This window comes from Pantherophis guttatus, chromosome 10 (assembly GCF_059756535.1).
Source record: "Pantherophis guttatus breed Tessera chromosome 10, ASM5975653v1, whole genome shotgun sequence".
Classification (NCBI taxonomy): Eukaryota; Metazoa; Chordata; class Lepidosauria; order Squamata; family Colubridae; genus Pantherophis; species Pantherophis guttatus.
Window position 1 is genome coordinate 22,823,778 of NC_142072.1, and position 21,152 is coordinate 22,844,929.

The 21,152-nt window shown below is 42.2% G+C and overlaps 1 protein-coding gene across 2 annotated transcripts in view; it reads right to left on the minus strand.

Annotated features, from left to right (window-relative positions):
- Nucleotides 1-537: 537 nt before the first annotated feature.
- Nucleotides 538-21,152, minus strand: part of C10H1orf94 (chromosome 10 C1orf94 homolog) — a 63,375-nt gene continuing 42,760 nt past the window's right edge. The window contains exons 3-6 of one of the 2 annotated variants that reach the window (XR_004590671.3): nt 14,904-15,073; nt 10,022-10,112; nt 5,324-5,508; nt 538-1,198 (exon numbers count right to left, since the gene is read on the minus strand). Coding sequence is in view for 1 of the 2 variants with exons in the window: in XM_034413374.3 (XP_034269265.1) it covers nt 1,120-1,198; nt 5,324-5,508; nt 10,038-10,112; nt 14,904-15,073 (509 nt within the window). In the remaining variant the exon portion in view is untranslated. The remainder of the gene's footprint in view (nt 1,199-5,323; nt 5,509-10,021; nt 10,113-14,903; nt 15,074-21,152) is intronic. The other variant, XM_034413374.3, reaches the window with a different exon arrangement.

The window sequence follows — 21,152 nt, forward strand, 5'->3', positions numbered from 1 at the left end:
TTGAAAAGCTCAATAAATTGTGTGCCGGTAGGTGTCGCACATTGGCGGTTGTGAGGCATATTTTGAGTCACAGGGAGCTGCAGCAGAGGGGTGAAAGAGCCACATGCGGCTCCAGAGCCGCAGGTTGCTGACCCCTGCCCTAGGTCTTAGTTGGGAGAGCCCACACAAAGCTGTGGAGAATAAGAAAGCCAGGATCCAGTTCTACTCTCTGTTTTATGTTTTATCTTTTTTTGTGGATTTTTTTTTGGGGGGGGGGTCTTGAATGCTATCCAGAACCTATTGCAGTTGGGCAGCTATTAACAAATTTGAATAAATAAATATAAATAAATAAGCATAGCTCTCCCTTTTGGTGTTCGGCTTCATCAGACATACATTCTTTTTTTCCTAGGCATATTCAGCAAAGCTGATTGTTTTCTCCATTTTGATGGGAGGAAGAGGGATGCTAGTAAATTCTTTAGTGCTGCCGTTTGTTTTCTTAGATGTTACAAATTCACATCATCTGAAACGTTTTTAAAAGCCATAGTCTAAAACCAGGTATTGATTGAATTCATATATTGCAACACAGTTTATTGAATATATTACAATGGGCTGGGTTCATTTGTAGCCTTGAACCATGATTTATAAATCATAGCAGATGGTTCGTGCAGTGCTTTAAACTCAAATGAAATAAGGAGCATTTTTGCTTAGCTCAATATGCAATCATATCCAATGAATTGATTCAGTTTTTCAAATAACAGATGGATACAGTTCTATCCAAAAGTTACCAACAGCATTTTGTTGATTTAGTTTTTTTAATCAGCCACTTTTATTACAGAAAATTTCAACTTATAAGCAGGAAAGATATTTGTCATTTAAAAAAAAAACTTTAAAAATATCTTGTCTTTAAAAAAAAAATACTTCTTTTAAAAAGTGCTGAAATGTTTATCCATTCTTGCTAAATAAAATGTTGCTCTTTTGGATGGGTGCCTATCTTTTAGCCCTAAAATTACACATGTGATTTGGATCTTAATTCCTTAACTTTGGAGCAAAATGTTCAATTATAAGAATTTCAAAAATATTTCTAAAGTGTCCATATTTCCAAGAAAATAACAAAACTAATAAAACAAAATGTTAAGTGTTCTAATAACTGTTGCCACCACCTCCATTAGAAGAGAAATACGGATTTGTCCTTACAGGAGCAGCTGTGGTAGATGTGAACCTGAGGATAAAAGAATGAATTTTAAATAATTTATTGAATAATTAGAAGAATTATTGTTAGTGTATGCCCAAACCCCATTGTGAATCTTTATTGAATAATCTCTTTTAATAGTAATAGCATTCTTATTGCAGTAGTAGTACATAAAATATTAATAAATAAAATAGAAAATGAAATAATAATAAGTTATTATACAAATTAATATATTATTAAATGAAAACTATTACTAGTAAATAAAAATTACAGGTAGTTCTTGAGGTATGACCTATTATTTAACAACTGTTCAAAGTTATGACAGATCCTTCAAAAGCTACATAACCCAAAGTTATGATGGCTGCAACCCCTCCTTCTGACCAACCATAGGAGTGCTGTAGAACCCCCGCCTCTCTCTTCCCATCCCAACTCACAGAGACCCTGTAGCACCTGTCTTAACAAAGTGTGCACAACACTGCAGAAGCTTTCTCTGCAATGTTCAGCAGCTTCTGCAATGCTGTGCAGACCTCATTCAGGTAGTGAAAAGGCTCACGTTTGTACTCAATCCACACATTGATGACCTGAACACAGCCGCCATTTTGTTGGTGGAACAAAATGGTGGCTGTTCTGGAATTGCACCATTTGGCCCTGTAAAGAAGCAATTCATTCCAACACTCTGGAAGGCCTTGGAGCTCTTCAAATAGTAAATGAGGAGGAGGGTGTTTGGCCTAGTGGAGTGGGAGGATCTGGTGAGAGTGGGGAAAAGACTATGGGGACTCAAGGGGACAGAAAACAGAGCACGGGGCATCTCAGGGGGTGGAGAAGGCTTTGGGAGAACCAGGACAGGCGATCCTGTGCCTGTACTCAGCCTCCAATGGCCTCCCACCACCACCACCACCTGAATCATCCTGTGCTCCAGTTAATGGCTCACACATTGGTTTAACAATTCATTGAGAAGAGCGGGTTGGTGGTGTTAGGTGAGATGCTTCACCTAACAACTGTCACAATATGCAATGATAATGGGCAGGTTCCATTACAGTCATATCTTGATGACGACCTGTAATAATAATAGTCTCTGTTGGTACGAATAATATTGTTAGTATTAGTACTTTACACATAGTGTAAAGTCAACAGTTTTTAAGCTATGTTTGGTTAAAGAAACCACAGTGGCCTTATATATCTATTGTGATGAGAAATAACAGTTGAATGTAAATATCACATTTTTAAAAAAAGAGTATCTTATTATGGTTTACTAGGAGAATTAGATCAGGTTTTGGATCAGAATGAGGGGAAAAACCATGTTTTAGAAGGCAATCTGAGGTTGGTGGAAAGAGAAGAAGGAATGGAAAGTCACTGAGAGATTTAAGAAAATAAAACCAATTGGTATTCCTGGATAGGGAATTATGTTGGAATGGGGGGGGAACTATTGGTGAAAGTTGTAAAAGCTTTAAGAATTCAGCAACTGCAGTCAAGTAAAATATGAAGGACTGCACATTTTCCAACTCCCCCCCCCAAAAATGAAGCTTCACTAGCCATGGTAGGCATTGATGGAGAAACAAAGTAAGGTCAATAGCCCTTCCAGGGTGTTTTAAAAGGCTGTTTCAGAATGATAAATAGGATATACAGCCACATCTATTTCTCACAACATTTTTGGGTTGTATATAATGTTAAGATCATATCTTCAATATTACGAGTTTAAGAGCAGGCAATTCCTATGGGATCTGCACCAGTGTTCTGCCCCAGCTATAGACCCCAAAGAACGCAACACACACAAACTCTATACAAAGCTTATTTTACTTAAATAACTTAGTCTTTATCAACCAAAGGCTGTTAATAAAACTGTCTTAACAGCCTACCAGAATTCTAAGATAAGGTAATCACAGTCTTACTAGAATTGGCAGAAAGCCCAGAAATAATTTTGCAGAGAATCCAGACATGAAGGAGATTGAACTAAAGTTGTTCCCTACAGCTTGCTGCAAGCAGCATTCCTCCTTAAATAGGCTAAGGGAGTGGCCAATTAGCCCAAGCCTTACTCTCGAGAAGACCTCCTCCTTTTGGCAGCATCGAGAAGAAGCTCCTCCTCTTTGTCCTCTTCACTTAAGGGAGCTTCTGGAGGTTCTGAAGGTCCTGGCTGAATCCCTGCCTCTGGCACCACGTCTTCTCCAGCCTCCTCACAGTCTGACTCGAGCACCAGCTGCACAGGCTGCTGGCGCAGCACCACACCAGCCTCCTCGCTGTTGGAATCAGCTACAATCTGCACAGGCCGCTGACGGGCCACAATAACCAGGGGTGAAATCCAGCAGATTCTGACAGGTTCTGGAGAACCACTAGTGGAAATTTTGAGTAGTTCGGAGAACTGGCAAATACCACCTCTGGATGGCCCCAGAGTGGGGAGGGAATGGCGATTTTGCAGTATCCTTCCCCTGGAGTGGGGTGGGAATGGCGATTTTGCAGTATTCTTCTCTTGCCATGCCCACCAAGCCACGCCCACCAAGCCACACCACACCCACCAAGCCACACCCACAGAACCAGTAGTAAAAAAAATTGGATTTCACCACTGGTCTACACTCACCTCTTCTTTGCCCTATTTAGTTAGATCAATTGCCAACATGACCTTGGGCCAAGAAACACCCCATATAAAGAGGGCGAGCTATTTTCTGCATGAAATAGGAATCAGTGTCATTTCTCTCCACCTCACCCACCCCACATACACACTTTTTTTCCCCCTCTGATCTTTTTCCCTAGTCTTTCCCCCCCCCCACTGTACTTTCCCATTTATAATCTCCTCTTATTTGGAGTGCTTTTTAAGGGAAAAGAAAGGGGATTTGCAATGCAAAGTAGGTGGCTTCTTTGCTTCTCATTTTTAAAAATTGCCAATTCATCAATGCTATTCTTGCAGTTCTTATTATTTCGTACCTGCGAATTTATCGGAAAGGAAAACTCCTCCTTGTCCTTTATAAATCCCCTTTGTGATCTCCCAAAATCTTTTATTGAAGAGGAAGAAATACTGAACCTTGCTTCCCTCCCCTTGGAAAGGGTTTAAATATCTATGTGCAACTATTCTTCCAATTTCAGAATCTATTCTCCATCCCAAACGGAATAAATTTCAAATTTGAGTGAAAGGTAGCAATCCCTATGCCCGTGATGGCGAACCTATGGCATGTATGCCCGAAGTGGCATGTAGAGCCATGTTGCCTGGCATGCACGGCGTCGCCTGTTCCTCTTCCGGGTTTCTGGCGCGCATGCACATGCGATGATCAGCTGGCCTTTTTTGTGCACAGCAGTGCTGGAAACTGGAACAGCTGGTCTTCCATTTTCCTGCGTGAACATGCACGCCAGCCAGCTGATTGTCGAACATACATGCACACCAGAAACCCAGAAGAGTAGCTGGACCGGAAGTTCATTTTCGGGCATGTGCATGGACCCTGGGCAGCTGCTCTTCCGGGTTGTGACCCAAATAAGCATGTGCGCTCCCTTTTCGGCACTCAGTGCCACAAAGGTTCACCATCACTGCCCTATGCTATTCAAAACGACACTGAGATGTTCATACTAACCCTGCAAATGGTGAGTAATGATTGGATGGGGGAACTGCTAGTCAAAGATTGGCCACATTGGGAATGTTCTACTGGATTATATTCCAAACAGGGGAGATGGCTGGAGAGAGGGAATTGGGAAATGCTGGTAGAAAGTTGTAACCTTTTTCAACCTTGAAAGATATCAGTTATGTAGACTTCAGCTCCCAAAATCCCCCATCCAGTCCAGAGGTATGCTCAACATACTAGCTGGGAAATTATATGCATATATCACATGGGGCAACAAGTTTAAGAATAATTCTAGGACCCCCCCCCCAAAAAAGCACTGATGGGCTATATATAATATTTAGAAATAGGTAAATCTGTTTTAAATCCCATTTTGAGTTATCTATGTTGTAAACATCTGGGGTTATTTTTTTTTGTTAATACCGTATGTTAATCAAGTGTCAATTTTCCTTATGTTCCACAAAGTTAGGTTCCCTCTATTTTGGTTAAAGTAATTTGTAAACTGTCAAAGGAGTTTAGTGATAATAGCAAAACAAATCGATAATCAAGGACACTCTCTTGTCACACACACATGCACACCAAGACATTAAAAGAGGAAGTGTGATAGGCTGCTTACCCATAAGAAGCAGAAAATGGATACTGAGGCCCATCCCCTGCCATTGCTGGTGGATCACGCACACTACTAGAAGCTTTGGTTGGATTCCTTTGCTGATAAGAATAACCAGGTTGAACCAAAGGGATGTAGCTGAGGACAGGAGTGTAAGGTGAGCGGAAGATTTGCTGTGGATTGTAAGGAGTTACCTGTAGAACAGGAAGAAAAAGTAGGATGTAATGACTGTGTCTAAGAATGTAGAAAGACTCCCATTTGATCTGGCCCAGCATCCATCCATCCATCCATCCATCCATTTATTTAATCACCCCTCTCATCAGGGGTGAAATCCAGCAGGTTCTAACAGGTTCTGGAGAACTGGTAGCGGAAATTTTGAATAGTTCAGAGAACTGGCAAATACCACCTCTGGTTGGCCCCGGAGTGGGGTGGGAATGGAGATTTTGCAATATCCTTCCCCTGCCACGCCTACCAAGCCACGCCCACAGAACCGGTAGGGAAAAAAAATTGGATTTCACCCCTGCCTCTCATAATATATGACTCTAAAATATTACCCTGAAAGAAAACAAATAAAAGGGGGAAAAAAACAAAAAAAGGGGGAAAAAAACCCCTCAACAACATCCAAAACATAATCAACATGCAAGTGAAACTGGGGATGAAAACTGGCAGACACATCACAGGTCACCGGTCATTCTGGGAAAGGCCAATAGGGTCCATTTATCCATACCTTGAAGATGGGGAAACTCATCCCAAAGGGAAGTTGTAGCCACAGAGAAATCACTGCTATTACTACGTTTGTGTTGGAAACACCTACCAAGGCACTTACGGGTTGAAAGGATTAGCCAAGTGACATCACCGTTGCCCAAGAGGCTCCTTTCCTGTCCTTGGTATTTTCCCACTGAAGTGGTACCTATTTATCTACTTGCATTTGCATGCTTCCAAACTGCTAGGTGAGCAGGAGAGAGAAGTTACTCACCCTCTAGGTCTCATTAGGTAGCATTATTTCAAACAGGGAACCTGGAGGATGCCTACCCTATGCAACTTTGTGAAACAGGCAGAGATATCCTTTACATTCTAACCATAGATTTCATGGTATGGGAAGCATACATTTCATCCCCATCAAAACAACCTTGAAATGTAGGATGGCCTAAGGTTAACTCTAAAGTGACCCACCAATCTCCTCATCCAATAGAGACTTGAATATGAATGTCCACTCTCTTCTCTTTTCCCTTTGTCCTCAAGGCTCTTTGGGAAGATTAGAATTCTCAAGTGAAAAGAATATAAAATAAAAATGTTTTCTGGGAGAGTTTACGCTTCTTTTACCACTGAATACATGAAGAAAATAGATTTAAGCCTGAGAAGGAACTTCTCAGTTTTACAGCCCTAAGAGCAGTGGTGAAATCTGAACCAGTTTGCTACTGGTTCTCTGGCTGAGCATGTGCGCCATGCACACGCATGCACACCAAATGTGCACTGTGTGTGCATGTGCAGTGCACACCAAACACACACTGCACACTTAAAAAACTAGTTAAGAAAAGCTACGATCTGACGGTCAGCTGTGCCGCATGGTTTAGCTTTGCTAGAAAGCAGGATTTCCTGCTTTCTAGCGAAGCTAAACCGCATGGCACAGCTGATTACCCCCCTCACTGTTCTGCTTACCTTCCCAAGCCTCCTTTTGGTGCATGTTGTGCATGCACACAAGTAACAGCGAGGGGGGGGGATCAGCTGTGCCATGTGGTTTAGCTTTGCTAGAAAACAGGAAATCCTGCTTTCTAGCAAAGCTAAACCGCACGGCACAGCTGATCATCAGATCGTAGCTTTTTTTAACTACCGGTTCGACTGAAACGATAGTTTTTTTTATCACTACCAGCTCGCCCGAACCAGAGCGAACCAGTAACATCTCACCCCTGCATAAGAGGGAAATAGAAAGATTCAGGTGCATCAACTGAAGATCCAAAATCAGTCTACATCTAGTCCAAATGCACGTTGCCAATTTCTTTGCGTTATTCTTCTCCATCAAACTGTTCTCTTTTTGAGGGGGGGGCAGCAAAGGGGAGGCTGTATGAAACTGTGCCTTCGCCATTTGCAATTTAATGAAAGTTGCAGCTTTATATGGATACTGTGCTGAAAGCTGCCTTGTTCTTCAGTTTTCTTCCCCTATGAAGAGGCTTCTGTTTTATAACTTCAATCTTAAGTACCTTCAGAGGTCTTCAAACTTGGCAGCTTTAAGACTTGTGGACTTCAACTTCCAGAATTCTCCAGCCAGCTGTGCTGTGCTGGCTGGAGAATTCTGGAAGTTGAAGTCCACAAGTCTTAAAGCTGCCAAGTTTGGGGACCCCGAGTTCTAAAGAGAACTAGGAGGAGGTATGGTGGTCTCTCCATCTTTCAGAAGCCACTCTGGCTGCCTACATTTCCCAACTTCAATGATTTCTTCAATTGTTTTGCCTTTAAAAGTCATTTATAAATCAAAATTTCTTTCATCAAATTAAAATAATTTTGAGGTGGGGTGAGGAATATACAGGTTGCTCAAGATCTATGTGCGAATTATTGAGGTTGAATGTTTTTATTTCTGTTTCAGGAACAAAGCTGCCCAGAGCCATGTATTTGAGGTAAGCGGTCATAATAAATGCTAAATTATTTAGAATTCTCAAATGCAGGGAGAAATGTAACTTAGCACTTATTTCACTGCTGCCACAAGCCTTTACTTGTGTCTCCTTTTCCTCAGGTTAGTCCTTAGAAAATATATCAGGAGCACATGAATGGAAACATTTTAAAAAAGAAAATGAACTAAAAAAAATTAAACCGTTGTACAATTTCTGCATATATTAATCAAGAAATATGCAACCCATCTGTCTTGATTATGGAAAATAATACCTATTTCTAAGCAGCTCATATATTATCCCTCATTCATATATTTGGGAGATCTAGACTAAGTTGTTAGCGCTTTTTAGGAATGGTAAAAGTGACACAATCTTACATCCTTTGCCTTTAAAAGTTATAGTTTGCTTAATGTAATTATTTATTTTATTCCCATCTTTCTTGAGAAGCCCTAAATTCATGTCTTGGGGTTGATTATGAAATTATTTCATTTTATGAAAGGCCATCTATCTACACATTCAAAACCTGAAAAAGAATTTCCTTTTGGCAGGGGAAAAGGTCAGGTCAAATTGGGTGACTGTTGTATTCCTCCATACATCGATTGGCATTATAATCTTTATTTTCTGATTTCCCAGTCTAGTTCCCTGTATAACTTTGTGATAGTGATCACCTATCCAAATATTATACAAGTCTGACCCTGCTTATCTCATACCTGGATCTCTTAGGAAAGTAGCAATTTCTTTTTATTTAATCAAAAAAATCCCTATGCATCAATAGTGAAATTCAAAAAATTTCCCTACTGTGGGTTCTGTGGGTTTGGCTTGGTGGCCATGGCTTGTTGGTCATGTGACTGGGTGGGCATGGCTTGGTGGTCATGTGACCAGGCAGGTGTGGCTTCGTGGTCATGTGACCAGGTGGGCGTGGCTTCATGGTCATATGACCGGGTGGGTGTGGCTGCACAACTGTTACACACCATAGAAAAGCAGCTGGACTTCACACAAAATGGTCCCTGCAACAAGCAGGAACCTCACAGAGTCACAGAGAGCTCAAAAACCAACTATCGCACTTTACAAAAAAATAACACAAAAGCTACACAACTGACTCACACACAATGCAAAAGCAGCTGGACTTCACACAAAATGGCTCCTGCAACAAGCAGGAACCTCACAGACAATCAGGCACAGCTGATTGTCTCACAGCTGATTATTAGTAAAAAAAATGCTTTTAAAAAAGTAAAAAAAAAGTTGCCTGGCACAGCTGATTGTCACACAGCTGATTGTTGGAACAGTTTTTTTTTTTTAGTTTTTTTTAGCGTTTTTTTTACTACCGGTTTAGGTGAATAGGTAGTAAAAAAATGTGATAAAAAAGTTTTTAAAAAAGTTCCAATGATCGTGCAGCACAGCTGATTGTCATCTTTTTTTTAAGCATTTTTTTACTACCAGTTCGGGCAAATGGTAGCAATTATTACTATCGATTCGGGTAAACTGGCCCGAACCGGTAGCATTTCACCCCATCCTCCTCCTCATTTATAGTACATAACTCACTGCTTAAAACTGATTGTCCCAAGATGCTGTATGCATCACAGGAGTGGCTCGGTGGTATTCTAATGAGGCATAATCATAATCATAATCATAAGTTTATTTGTCAAGCATATATAAGATAACAGGTAAAAGTATAAACATAATTTGAATAAATGAAAAGAGTAAGTAAAAAGGAATATTAGGACAGGTAGGTAGGCACGCTGATGCGCTTATGCACGCCCCTTACAGACCTCTTAGGAATGGGGTGAGGTCAACAGTAGACAGTCTAAGGTTAAAGTTTTGGGGTACCAGTACAAGTACCCTGTACTTGGCATACTCCAAGTACAGGGTGAGCACTGGTTGTAGCATGGATTCCTTTTTCCCCCCTTTGGAAACAATCATGGTCTGTATTTGGCAATCCCTGATTAAGACTGTTACTAGAGAATGCCTTCTTATCTCTCTAGGAATTTACTGCCGCCGTCCCTCTTCAATTAAAAGACTGAGGCTGAGTGAGATGGAATGACTCAAAGCCACAGAGATCTTCTCAGATTTACAATCGTCCCCACAATTGATGCTACAGGTGACTTACAGAACTTCCACTGTACCTGTCTGGAATAGCACCCCAGTTGAGGATGTAAAGTTTGCTGGTACGGGATCCGTGCCCTTTGCTGATACAAACTCTGTTCCAAATGAATAAGAGAAAAATCAATTTATAATGTGCAATGGTCTGAAATTCCTAACCAAAATGCAGTATAATAAACAAAGGAGTAAATAAAGAAGAAGAAGCCATTAAGATGATTCTTCAAACATTAAAGGCCAAGGTAAAGGTTCCCCTCCCACATATGTGCTAGTCATTCCCGACTCTAGGGGGCGGTGCTCATCTCCATTTCAAAGCCGAAGAGCCAGCGTTGTCCGAAGATGTCTCCGTGGTCATGTGGCCGGCATGACTCAACACCAAAGGCGCATTTAACGCTGTTACCTTCCCACCAAAGGTGGCCCCTATTTTTCTACTTGCACTTTTTACGTGCTTTCGTGCTAGGTTGGCAGAAGCTGGGACAAGTAACGGGAGCTCACCCCGTTACGTGACACTAGGGATTCAAACCGCTGAACTGCCGACCTTTTGATCGACAAGCTCAGCACCTTAGTTACTGAGCCACCGCATCCCTCTCTCAAACATTAGAACAATTCAATCCAATCAAACCAAAATAATTTAGACTGCCATCCTAGGAACTATAGAATAGTTTGGAATCCCCTCCTCCAAACTCACAGAGAGGTAGCACTCCAACATCAAAGAGCAAATCTGAAGCTCAAATCCCTCCCCCTCCCAATTCTCTAAAATCAGTTTTCTAACTATTGGAAAATGAGTCAAGGGAAAAAGAGGCAGAACATGAGTTCAATGGGGCATCATAAACAATTCTAACCCTCAGCCTCATCTTCAGTCTGGGGGAATTTAGACAAGCCCTTGAGCTGTTATAAATCATTTCCTTCCCATTGCTGACAATGTGAAAGATTTTTTATTAAAAGAATACCTAGACAAGAAGGAGTGGGGGGATTTTTCACTACAGGGCTTTAGAAAACTATGGGATTTTCTTTCATTTTGACATGAATTTAAAATACAGGCAACCACAACTACAGTAACAAAAACAATTTGCAGACAGCCATATAACAAAATCACCCACAGAAATAAGAACTACGGTACTTTCTGTAATGAAGAATAAAATAATATGACTTGGTATAAAAAGAGTTACATTTTAAGAAAGGACATCTTTAATCATTTTGTCTTCATGCCCTACAAAAGTAAACTAACAACCTCCAAAGATGAACTCACTGTCAGTAGTGCTGAGGTAACAATTAAAAATCACTCTGGCCAATGAATCAAAAGTTCATTGGCCAGAATGAAGAAAAAAAAAACTATCATTTTTTTTCATGAAGGAAAAAAAAACTATCATGGGAGCAAACACTATGGCATCTGAGTACTGGGAATGTGAAATCCCTACAAGAAGTAGATTTATAACATTAAAAAAAAAAAACAGAAACATTTTGTGTGTCACTCTGTCCTCTTCATAGGAAGGGCATTTTTCATGGTGAGATGCAAGTCAAGATATCCTCATGTTGACTTTGTCAGAATATTCATGACTGGGAAGACATGGTAACAAGGTCAGCCAATGAATAGGCATAGCAATTAAGTCAGCCAATTGGGAGCGGAGACAGACTGGAGCCAGGGCATGTTTTAAGTCTGCAGCTTCTGATTCTGTGCAGAGAAACGAAACTGAAACCAGTGTGTGTGTTAAGCTCTGAGCTGTGAAGCTGTGTGGGTGAACTTGTCTGCTGATCTGAAATGAAATGAAACTGTGAATCTGCTGTTGGTATTGTATATATATATATATATATATATTCTTGTATATAAAGAAGTTAATGAATCCTGATGAATCAGTTTATCTGCGTGTGCTTCTGGATTTGATTTTTGCAAGAACCTCTGACAGACCTGACTCCTCATCCCTTCACAGCAGAGGTGGGTTTCAGTAGGTTCTGACCAGTTCTGGAGAACCAGTAGTGGAAATTTTGAGTAGTTTGGAGAACCAATAAATACCACCTCTGATTGGCCCTGCCCCCATCTATTCTCTGCCTTCTGAGTCCCAGCTGATCGGGAGGAAATGGGGATTTTGCAGTAACCTTCCCCTGGAGTGGGGTGGGAATGGAGTTTTTACAGTATCCTTCCCCTGCCATGCCCACCAAGCCACACCCACCAAGCCATGCCACACCCACCAAGCCACACCCACAGAACTGGTAGTAAAAAATTTTGAAACCCACCACTGGTTCACAGACAAGATAAGCAGTTTTTTAGACAACATAAAAATGATTTATTATTGCTGTGTTTTGTGTTTTGATTTCTTGGAATTTCCTGGAGGATACTTGAACCTACCTAGCTTTTGATACCAGATGCAGTTGGCCAGAGGCTGGCTTTAACCTATAAAGTAATGCATAATCTTCCCTTCTATAGGTCAAATACAATGGGAGAAGGACCCTTTTGCTTTCTCCAATTGTATTTGACCTATTAGCAGTGTTTTTCCCAGAAGAAACTGAACTAATTCCTGTCTCCTATTCCTGGTAAATGCAGGCAGAGGATGCTGAAGCCAGGAGGTTTCTCCACAATGGTCCTGGAATGTCCCTCATCCTTAACATAAGCAGTACTCTACTGGATTGGATGCTTGGCCTATCTGGTATGGTAGCCTGTTCTCACAGCAGCCAAGGAAGTGCATAAGGAAGAAAAAATTCTGGGAGATTTGCAGGGGTGCTTGAATATTTCCAAGGCTGATGGCGTGGAAGAAAATTGGGATTGCTTTTGATTCCCAACAACCTCAATTATCATCACTCTAGTCTTGTGTCCATCTTCAATAGTCCTCCTTTGGAAGTCTTTTTAGGGTTGAGGCTCTTTAATATCTGAAGCAACCAGGTGCAACTGGGAAGACTGAAGTGGGATCCAGACTTAAATTAGCCCATCCTTAATGAAATCTTATCGAAGAACAGTAATTAACCAGTTCTTCCATCCCTGGCCTGGTCTCCCAGAAGCAGAAAATTGTATCCATAATAATTGCAATTAATATCATGAGTATTGATGTTACTAGGGCATAACTTAGTGCAAAGTAATCTGTAACCTACTGAAGGCATGTAAGAAATGATACAAGCTTCTTTTTGGTGAAGGTCCATTTCCATTTGCTTTCTATTGTATGAACAAAGTTTTAGATTGCAGCTAAATTAAGCTATTCTCTTGTAAAAGGCAGCATATGCTGTACACTGATGACATCATCATCATCATCTCTAATTACCACCCAAGAATGGTATAAAACAATGCCATCAAAGATCAGTTTTTTATTTGCTCACATAAAAAACCCTAGCATTTTGCCAAACTAAACTTATGCTAAAGATAAAGGTTCCCCTCGCACATATGTGCTAGTCATTCCCAACTCTAGGGGGCGGTGCTCATCTCCGTTTCAAAGCCGAAGAGCCAGCTCTGTCTGAAGATGTCTCCATGGTCATATGGCCGGCATGACTAAAAGCCAAAGGTACACGGAACGCTGTTCCCTTCCCACCAAAGGTGGTCCCTAGTTTTCTACTTGCATTTTTTACCTGCTTTCGAACTGCTAGGTTGGCAGAAGCTGGGACAAGTAACGGGAGCTCACTCCATTACGCGGCACTAGGAACTCAAACCGTTGAACTGCCAACCTTCTGATCGACAAGCTCAGCATCTTAACCACTGAGCCACCGCATCCCTATAAATTTATGCTACTCTCTCACTAATGGATATACCCTGTGAGTAGCTATCCTAACTCTCTTGCTCTGTCTCTGCTCCACACCCAAGCTGTGCTACCTCGTCTTGCCTGCCTCCTTGGAATGTGTTTCGTCCTTCCTGGGAAACTACTGCTTCAGTTTTGTCCATCATACTGCCTTCCCCTCCATAGGCACCATCCCTCACAGTAAGCCATTAAACAAACATTTTCTGTCAGCATTCCAGAAAACCCCCCAACTCCAAGTAAAACTTTGAAGCAAGCATTTTTCAAAGTTCTATTTACTAGAATAGGTAAACTGGCACATCTGGGAAATCTGAGAGGCCCGGGTTTTCCCACAGTAAATCAAAAACCCCAAAACCATCCCCTCACTCCTCAGTCGATCACATGCTCCAATCACCATCCGTCCCATCTCGAGACAGCACCCCGACCACTCCTTCTCCAGATGCAGGATCGGCCTGACCTTGACCGACAAGAAGAATGCTATTATGTCTACAGATAACCCCTCTACTAAATCCCCCCCTCCTACTTTCCCACACATGAGAAGGTGGCAGCATGGAAGCTTCCGGCCTAATATGCCTTCCAAAGCTGACACTGACATCAAAATACCATAAACCAGAGTCTGTCTAGTCCTGAAATATCAGGTAATCCTACAAATCTAACCCTATGCCATTGCCAGTTTTGTGACATCTTGCCAGTTATCTACCTTTCCACTTTATTTATTTATGAATGAAATTTATCTGCCTACAATCAACTGAATTCTAGACAACTCATGGAATGTACATAATAAAAGCAGGACACAAATTCAAAATAAAGTGAATCAAAAACATTAACCAAAATATAAGATAATAACCAAAAAATATATAATTATAGAATTGGATAAGTTTGTCCTGCTATATACAATTTATTCCCATGGGTCTTCCATGTTTTCACCTATTTCAGGAAGGCCAGGAAAGTTAGGGCCATCCGTGCTTCAAGGGACAAGCTATTTTAGAGAAAGGGTTACATATGGCTTATCTTGCTACTGAAAAAAAATCCTTAATTTCCTTGTGCTTCTAGAATGCCAATAATGTTGTAGCCTTGTATCCTCTTCTACTTTCTTTCCTTCCAGCTCAGTAGAGACAGATTTATTGGTCTTAGAAACCTTAGAAATTACTCCACAATAAGCATATGTGCCACTATTACCTGATACTGAGGGAAACTTGAGTGATTGGGGAAAACAGGAGGTGGAGGATAATTCAAACTCAGCCACATCGGTTGCTTCAATGAGGTAGTAGTTGAAGTTGTTGGAAATCGTGGGGTAAACACATTCCCGCTGTATTTAAGGTTGTTCTTATCGATAACTGTTGAAGTTGCTGTAAAAGATAAAAGACAGAATCATATCCTGGAATGCCAGATTCTTTTATTTATTTATTTTTCTAAGTTGTATACAGCATTGTAGTTGCAATGCAGATATATTATGAAAATTGGGTAACAAATGTTTTCATTTTATATCAATCTCCTTAGGGGAAAGCTCCCATGAAATGCTATGGAATTTGCTCCCAGGAGATTGCACGTAGGATTGCAAACTAAATATGTTCTTTCCTCCATTTTTGCATGATTCCTGCAGCCTTGAACTGTCCCTCCATCCTTCCCACAGCAAACTCCAAGTTTGATCACCTCCTCCATGCTCAAAAAGACCAAACAGAAGACCAGTTGCTACATGCATCTGAACTGAGGAACATAAGGCAGACCAAAAGCACAGAGCACACCTTACACTTCTGGTTCCCATTAAAATGCCAGCAAGATCATTATGCCCAAATGAAAAGAAGCCAGGATCTTGATCTATCTCTGCGAGGCATTCAGTGCTACCAAAGTGTCATGGTCAATTAGTTCTGGAAATGTAGCTTTTTTTTCCCCCTGGAGTAGGTGTGAATTTCATCTTTTCTTACCAGACTCGCTTTCCTTGATCTGCCTCTAAATGCTATCAAACTAATACTGTAAACCTTCAATTTGCATGAACCAGTCCTAATTCATTATATAATACTCCTATTATGATGATGCTCTCCCTTTAATTATGAAGTCTCCCATTGTGGATGTTGTGACCTCGGCTTTACTGAGTCATTACAAGACACAATTAGTCCCAAATAAACCTATTTTATTGTAACAGGTGAGAGTTACGTTCATTCACAGCTGAGTCCCAATTAGTTACAAAAAGTCCTTCGGGATAAGTCCTTCAGGATAATCACCAACCTTTTATCTCCCTTGACACTGCCAAAGACCTACTTGGCAAAGCCACACAGATTCCAGAATCAAACAGAGATGCCGTCTGGGAACAGAATTAACAACGTTGTTTTCCTGCAAAGTGCCCACGTGCCTTTGCTCCTCTTTTAAGCCTTATGGGAAGGGCCAATTATCTCCTGGCCTTACTCCCGAATCGTCCCTTTTGTTTTAACAGTTCATGCCTTCTGGCAGCTCTGCGCATGCGTGCACTAGGAACAGGCTCCTCCTGTTCCTCTGCCTCTCTGCTGCCCGACTCTGGAGGCTCCGGAATCTGCACATAACTCCCCGATGGCCCTAGCCCCATCTCTGCCTCCGACACAGAGCCCTCATCCAGGCCTTCCCCAGACTCCAGGACTGGCCCATGTTCCTCCCCAGCCTCCTCACTGTCTGACTCTGCTGCCAGCTCCACAGGCTGCTGGCAGACCACAACAATGGATACCAACATAGCCATGGACAGGAATATCTGTTTTGATACAAGCCAGAATTTTTTAAAGAAACATTTTGGTGTAAAACAAAGCCTTTTATTTCCAAGATAACATTTAGGTCCCACATACTTTCCTAGAAAATTTAAATGCTATACAGCCAAAATTCTAACCTTTACCTGGAAGAGTATCCATCTATTCCAATGAACAAACAGTCCATTGAGATGGTAGGACTAAAAACCATCTTGGAGTGACAGAAGAAATTTCATCTATTTGTCTTTGGGTAAATAAGATGATGGCAGGCATCTTTTGAGTAAGCACTTCCCTTGAACCCATTTTGTCTGATTGCACATGCCATGCTCTCAAAATTCCAAATATTCTTACTAGCTGAAATGGTTGTGGATTTCTGTTTTAACTCCTTCATTATAGATGAAAAGGTTATTTTTGTATTCAATGTGCTATCCAGGATAACTAGTAGTCTGAATTCTGGTGAAAGACTACAGATCTCTAGTATAGAAGATAAAATACTTTCTAGCAGGAAAACACATAAGTATCTTTATATGTGGGAAGGTGCAAGGAAATGCTTAGAATTGAATTTTTCACATTTCTATGGTTGAACTTTCTTCTATTATCAGGGACCACAACAGCCTTATCAGTAGTTCACTCAGAAGCCACAAATAAGAGGCTGAAAAATTCTTCAGTGTAGAAACTTGGGGGATGAATTAAATTCTAAGGGTGGGGGGGGAATCCAGTTGCAAAAATTCCTGCAATTTTATTCAACCTTCTTTCAATAGACTATGTTAAATAAACTCTGGAAGTGTATTACTTTTTGTGACACTATGGTCAAGGCATGTCAATCAATAAGATCTTTCTGGGTATGAAAAGTTTATAGGATATAAAAAACATGTAAGGAAGCGAATGGTAGGGTTTTTATGAACACGACCAACCGACTAGAACAATGATGGCTAACCTTTTTGCCATTGCATGCCAGGATGGGGGGGGCGGGGGAGGTTCACGTGCTTGCGTGCCCACATCCATAATTCTATGCAACCCGCCCTGTGCATGTGTGTGTGACCCCTCCTCCCCCCTCCGCTCCTGACATGCGATGGCCCAGTAGGCCTGTTTTTCTTTCTCACCTGGCTCCAGATCCTCTCTATGTATCTGGGGAGGGTGAAAACAGTCTTCCCCACCCCCTTGGAGGCCCAAAATGGCCCATTTTCCAACTTTCGGTTGGACAGGAAGTGACTTTTTTTCTGTCCCCAAAAGCGTCACTTCCTGTCCAACCAAAAGTTGGAAAACAGGCCGTTTCGGGCCTCTGGAGGGCCTCCGAGGGGGTGGGAAAGGCTGTTTTCGCCCTCCTCAGATGCATAGAGAGGATCTGGAGCCAGGTGAGAAAGAAAAACTGGCCTCCCCACCTCCCCCATCAGGCCCTCCAGAGGCAGGAAACAGCTTGTTTCCCTACTTCTGGTGGGCCCAGAAGGCCAAAAATCAGCTGGTCGGTGCGCATGCTAAGCTGGAGTGCCAGGCAATATGGCTTCATGTACCACCAGTGGCACGCGTGCCATAGGTTCAGTACTAGAATAAAACATCTACTGGCATTAATAAAGCCAGCTTAGGAACTAGGAGAATTGGATCCCCTTTTTAAATATTTAACCAACTAAAGGGTCCCATCAGCAAAGGCCCTGAAAACAGATGCTGAAGAACATGAGGGCTGAGAACCCAAAGAATACTTGAAAATGGAATCATTCTTAGGCTGTGAAATTTTCCATCTGTGGAAAGCCATGGAGATGGCCTGGAAGCCATTACAAAAATGGCCTTCAGAAGCCATTATAAAAACAAAAAAGGCAGAAGCCCCAGGAAAAGGGATATTAGCAGGTAGAGAACAAGACTAGGTCCTTCATGATTCACTGGTGTATAAGAAGGAAGGAAGTAAAAACACAGGTAAATTTGCATAATTTTGTTATTATAACATGTCACAATAACACTGGGCAACCTTGAAAGGCTGTCTCTTGACTTGCCAAATTCTCATCAAGAAAGTGGATAGATGGTGGGAGATATCAGCTGGATATGCTGATATGATGCTCCTGAGATGATGACATCATGTTAGCTACAGGGTATGATCCAAATCATAATAAGATAGTAGCCATCAAACAACTACAAGTACTGTTCTCTGCTTGTCGTTCGTTCAGAACTGCGATAGGAAATAATCACCAGTAACACACAGAGAATCAGGGTTTACTTTGGCAATGATAAGCTTGCAGTCAAAAGTAAAGTACAAGTCGGTGTTTTGGTTCAAAGTCAGCGCTGGGTGTAATCACACCACAGCGCTATTTAACAAAAACTCAGCCCCTTAAACATACATCCGGTGATTATCAATCAAGCACCCCCCACTCCCTTAACAGTAACAGCTGCGAGCAGCGAGGACAGCAGAATCGGAGAGGCCCAGCAACGTCATCAATCATTGCCCTGAATGCTGCTATCCAGGAACTGTTTGTGTGTTCTCTGCGGCTGCTTATCTCCACTCCTTCGTCTCCCACACACCCCATTGATGGCGAGCTCCGGCAGGACTCGACAGGCGGCCCCCCTACCAGGAGCTCACCTATAAATGGAAAGCATACAGATGTTAGTCACTGTTACGATCCTGCATTAGGTTTGGCTGGGTATTTCCGATGGAACCGTTGTATCAATCGGGCAGCGTGAACATCGGGTGCTGCCACCCACGAGGCCTGTGTTACAGGGTATCCTTTCCACCGCACAAGATATTGTAACATCCCCCTACGAACCCTGGAGTCCAATATTCGGTCTATCTCATATTGGTTGGTATGCACGGGACCCGGTGGAGTAGTTGAGGTACCTGGCCTTTCTATCGTCACCGGTTTCACCAAACTGCTATGGAATACGGGATGTATCCTACTGAACAGAGGGGGAAGTTTAAGAGCTACGGTTACCGGATTGATGACTTGTGTTATGGGAAATGGTCCTATATATTTAGGTCCTAATTTTTTACTGGGCAGTCGGAGTTTAAGGTATTTCGTAGATAAGTATACTTTGTCTCCTATCCGGAATGGTTTTGGATCAGCTCTTTTCTTGTCTGCATATTTTTTGTACTCGTCTGCTGCCTTTTGTAATGCTGTTTTTACACTTGGCCATACATGACTAATTTTATCGGCCCAACCGCGTGGCGTGTCACCGTCTGTCATAGGGGGATCTAACTCTGGAATGGCTGAAAACTCTCGGCCATATATTACTTGGAAAGGGGAGAACCCAGTACTGCGGTGAGGTATGTTGTTATATGCCACTTCGGCGAAAGGCAGGAGTCCTGACCAATTCGTCTGCTGGTAAGAAACGTAGCATCTGATATATCTTTCGACCATGGCATTGGCCCGTTCAGCCGCCCCGTTAGTGCTCGGGTGGAATGCTGAACTTAACCCTTGAGAGGACCCAATTAAACGGACAAATCGTCTCCAAAACTTAGAGGTGAATTGAACACCGCGGTCGGATATAATCCTCTTAGGTGCTCCATGGAGACGATAGATATGTTGTAAAAAGAGTTCGGTTAATTGTCGCGCGGATGGTATGCTTTTACATGGCACAAAGTGGGCCTGTTTCGAAAACAGATCTACCACCGTCCAAATTACAGTGTGGCCATGGCTAGGGGGGAGATCGACTATGAAATCCATAGCGATCTCTTCCCAAGGCCTGCTAGGATTCGCGACTGTCTGTAATAGTCCTAACGGTCGTCCAGACCAGGGTTTGGCGGTTGCACAGGTTGTGCAACCTTTTACGTATGTTTCTATGTCCTTACGCATTCGTGGCCACCAGAATTGCCTCCTCACAAGGTGTAGAGTTTTTAAATACCCAAAATGGCCTGCTGACTTGGCATCATGGCACCTGCATAACACTACGTTCCGTAAATGTTCTGGAACATATATTCTATTCTCCCTCCACGCTATTCCATCATTATAGCTAACCATAGAGGGGTTTTGGATTACCCATTGATCCTGTTGTAAAGCTGTTTTAAACTCGGTACGTAAGTGACCATCTACTTCTGTAAGTCTTAATAGGATTTGGGAAGGTGCAATTAGAGGTTCTATCACTTCCTCTCGCTTGCTATTATACTGTGGCATCCGGGACAGCGCATCAGCCAGGAAGTTTTTCCCAGCAGGAACATACCGCAACCGGAAAGAGAAACGCTGAAAATATTGTGCCCACCTTATCTGTTTGGGAGATAGTCGCCTGGGCGTTTGTAAGGCTTCTAAGTTTTTATGGTCCGTCCATACCTCAAAAGGATGAGACGCCCCCTCCAAGAGATGTCGCCATGTCATCAACGCCCAACGGACCGCGAATGCCTCTTTTTCCCAGATCGCCCATGCCCGCTCTGTCGTGGTTAACTTTTTAGACGTATAGGCACAAGGTTGTAACCCTCCCTGCTGTGTTCTTTGTAGGAGTACTGCTCCTACAGCCACGTCGCTAGCATCTGCCTGGACTACGAATGCCTGCGTTGGGTCTGGATGCTTGAGTACTGGTTCTTGAGCAAAGAGTGTTTTTAACTGCTTGAAAGCCATTTGACACGCTGACGACCACGTCAACGCTTGTCCCGGCTTTGGTTTAGCCGTGGCCGGTTTGGTCCGTAACAGATCCGTTAGTGGTAGGGCTATTTCAGCAAATCTGGGAATGAACTGCCGATAGAAGTTTGCAAAGCCTAGAAAGCTCTGCAATTGCTTTCTGGTTCTAGGGGCCTGCCATTCAA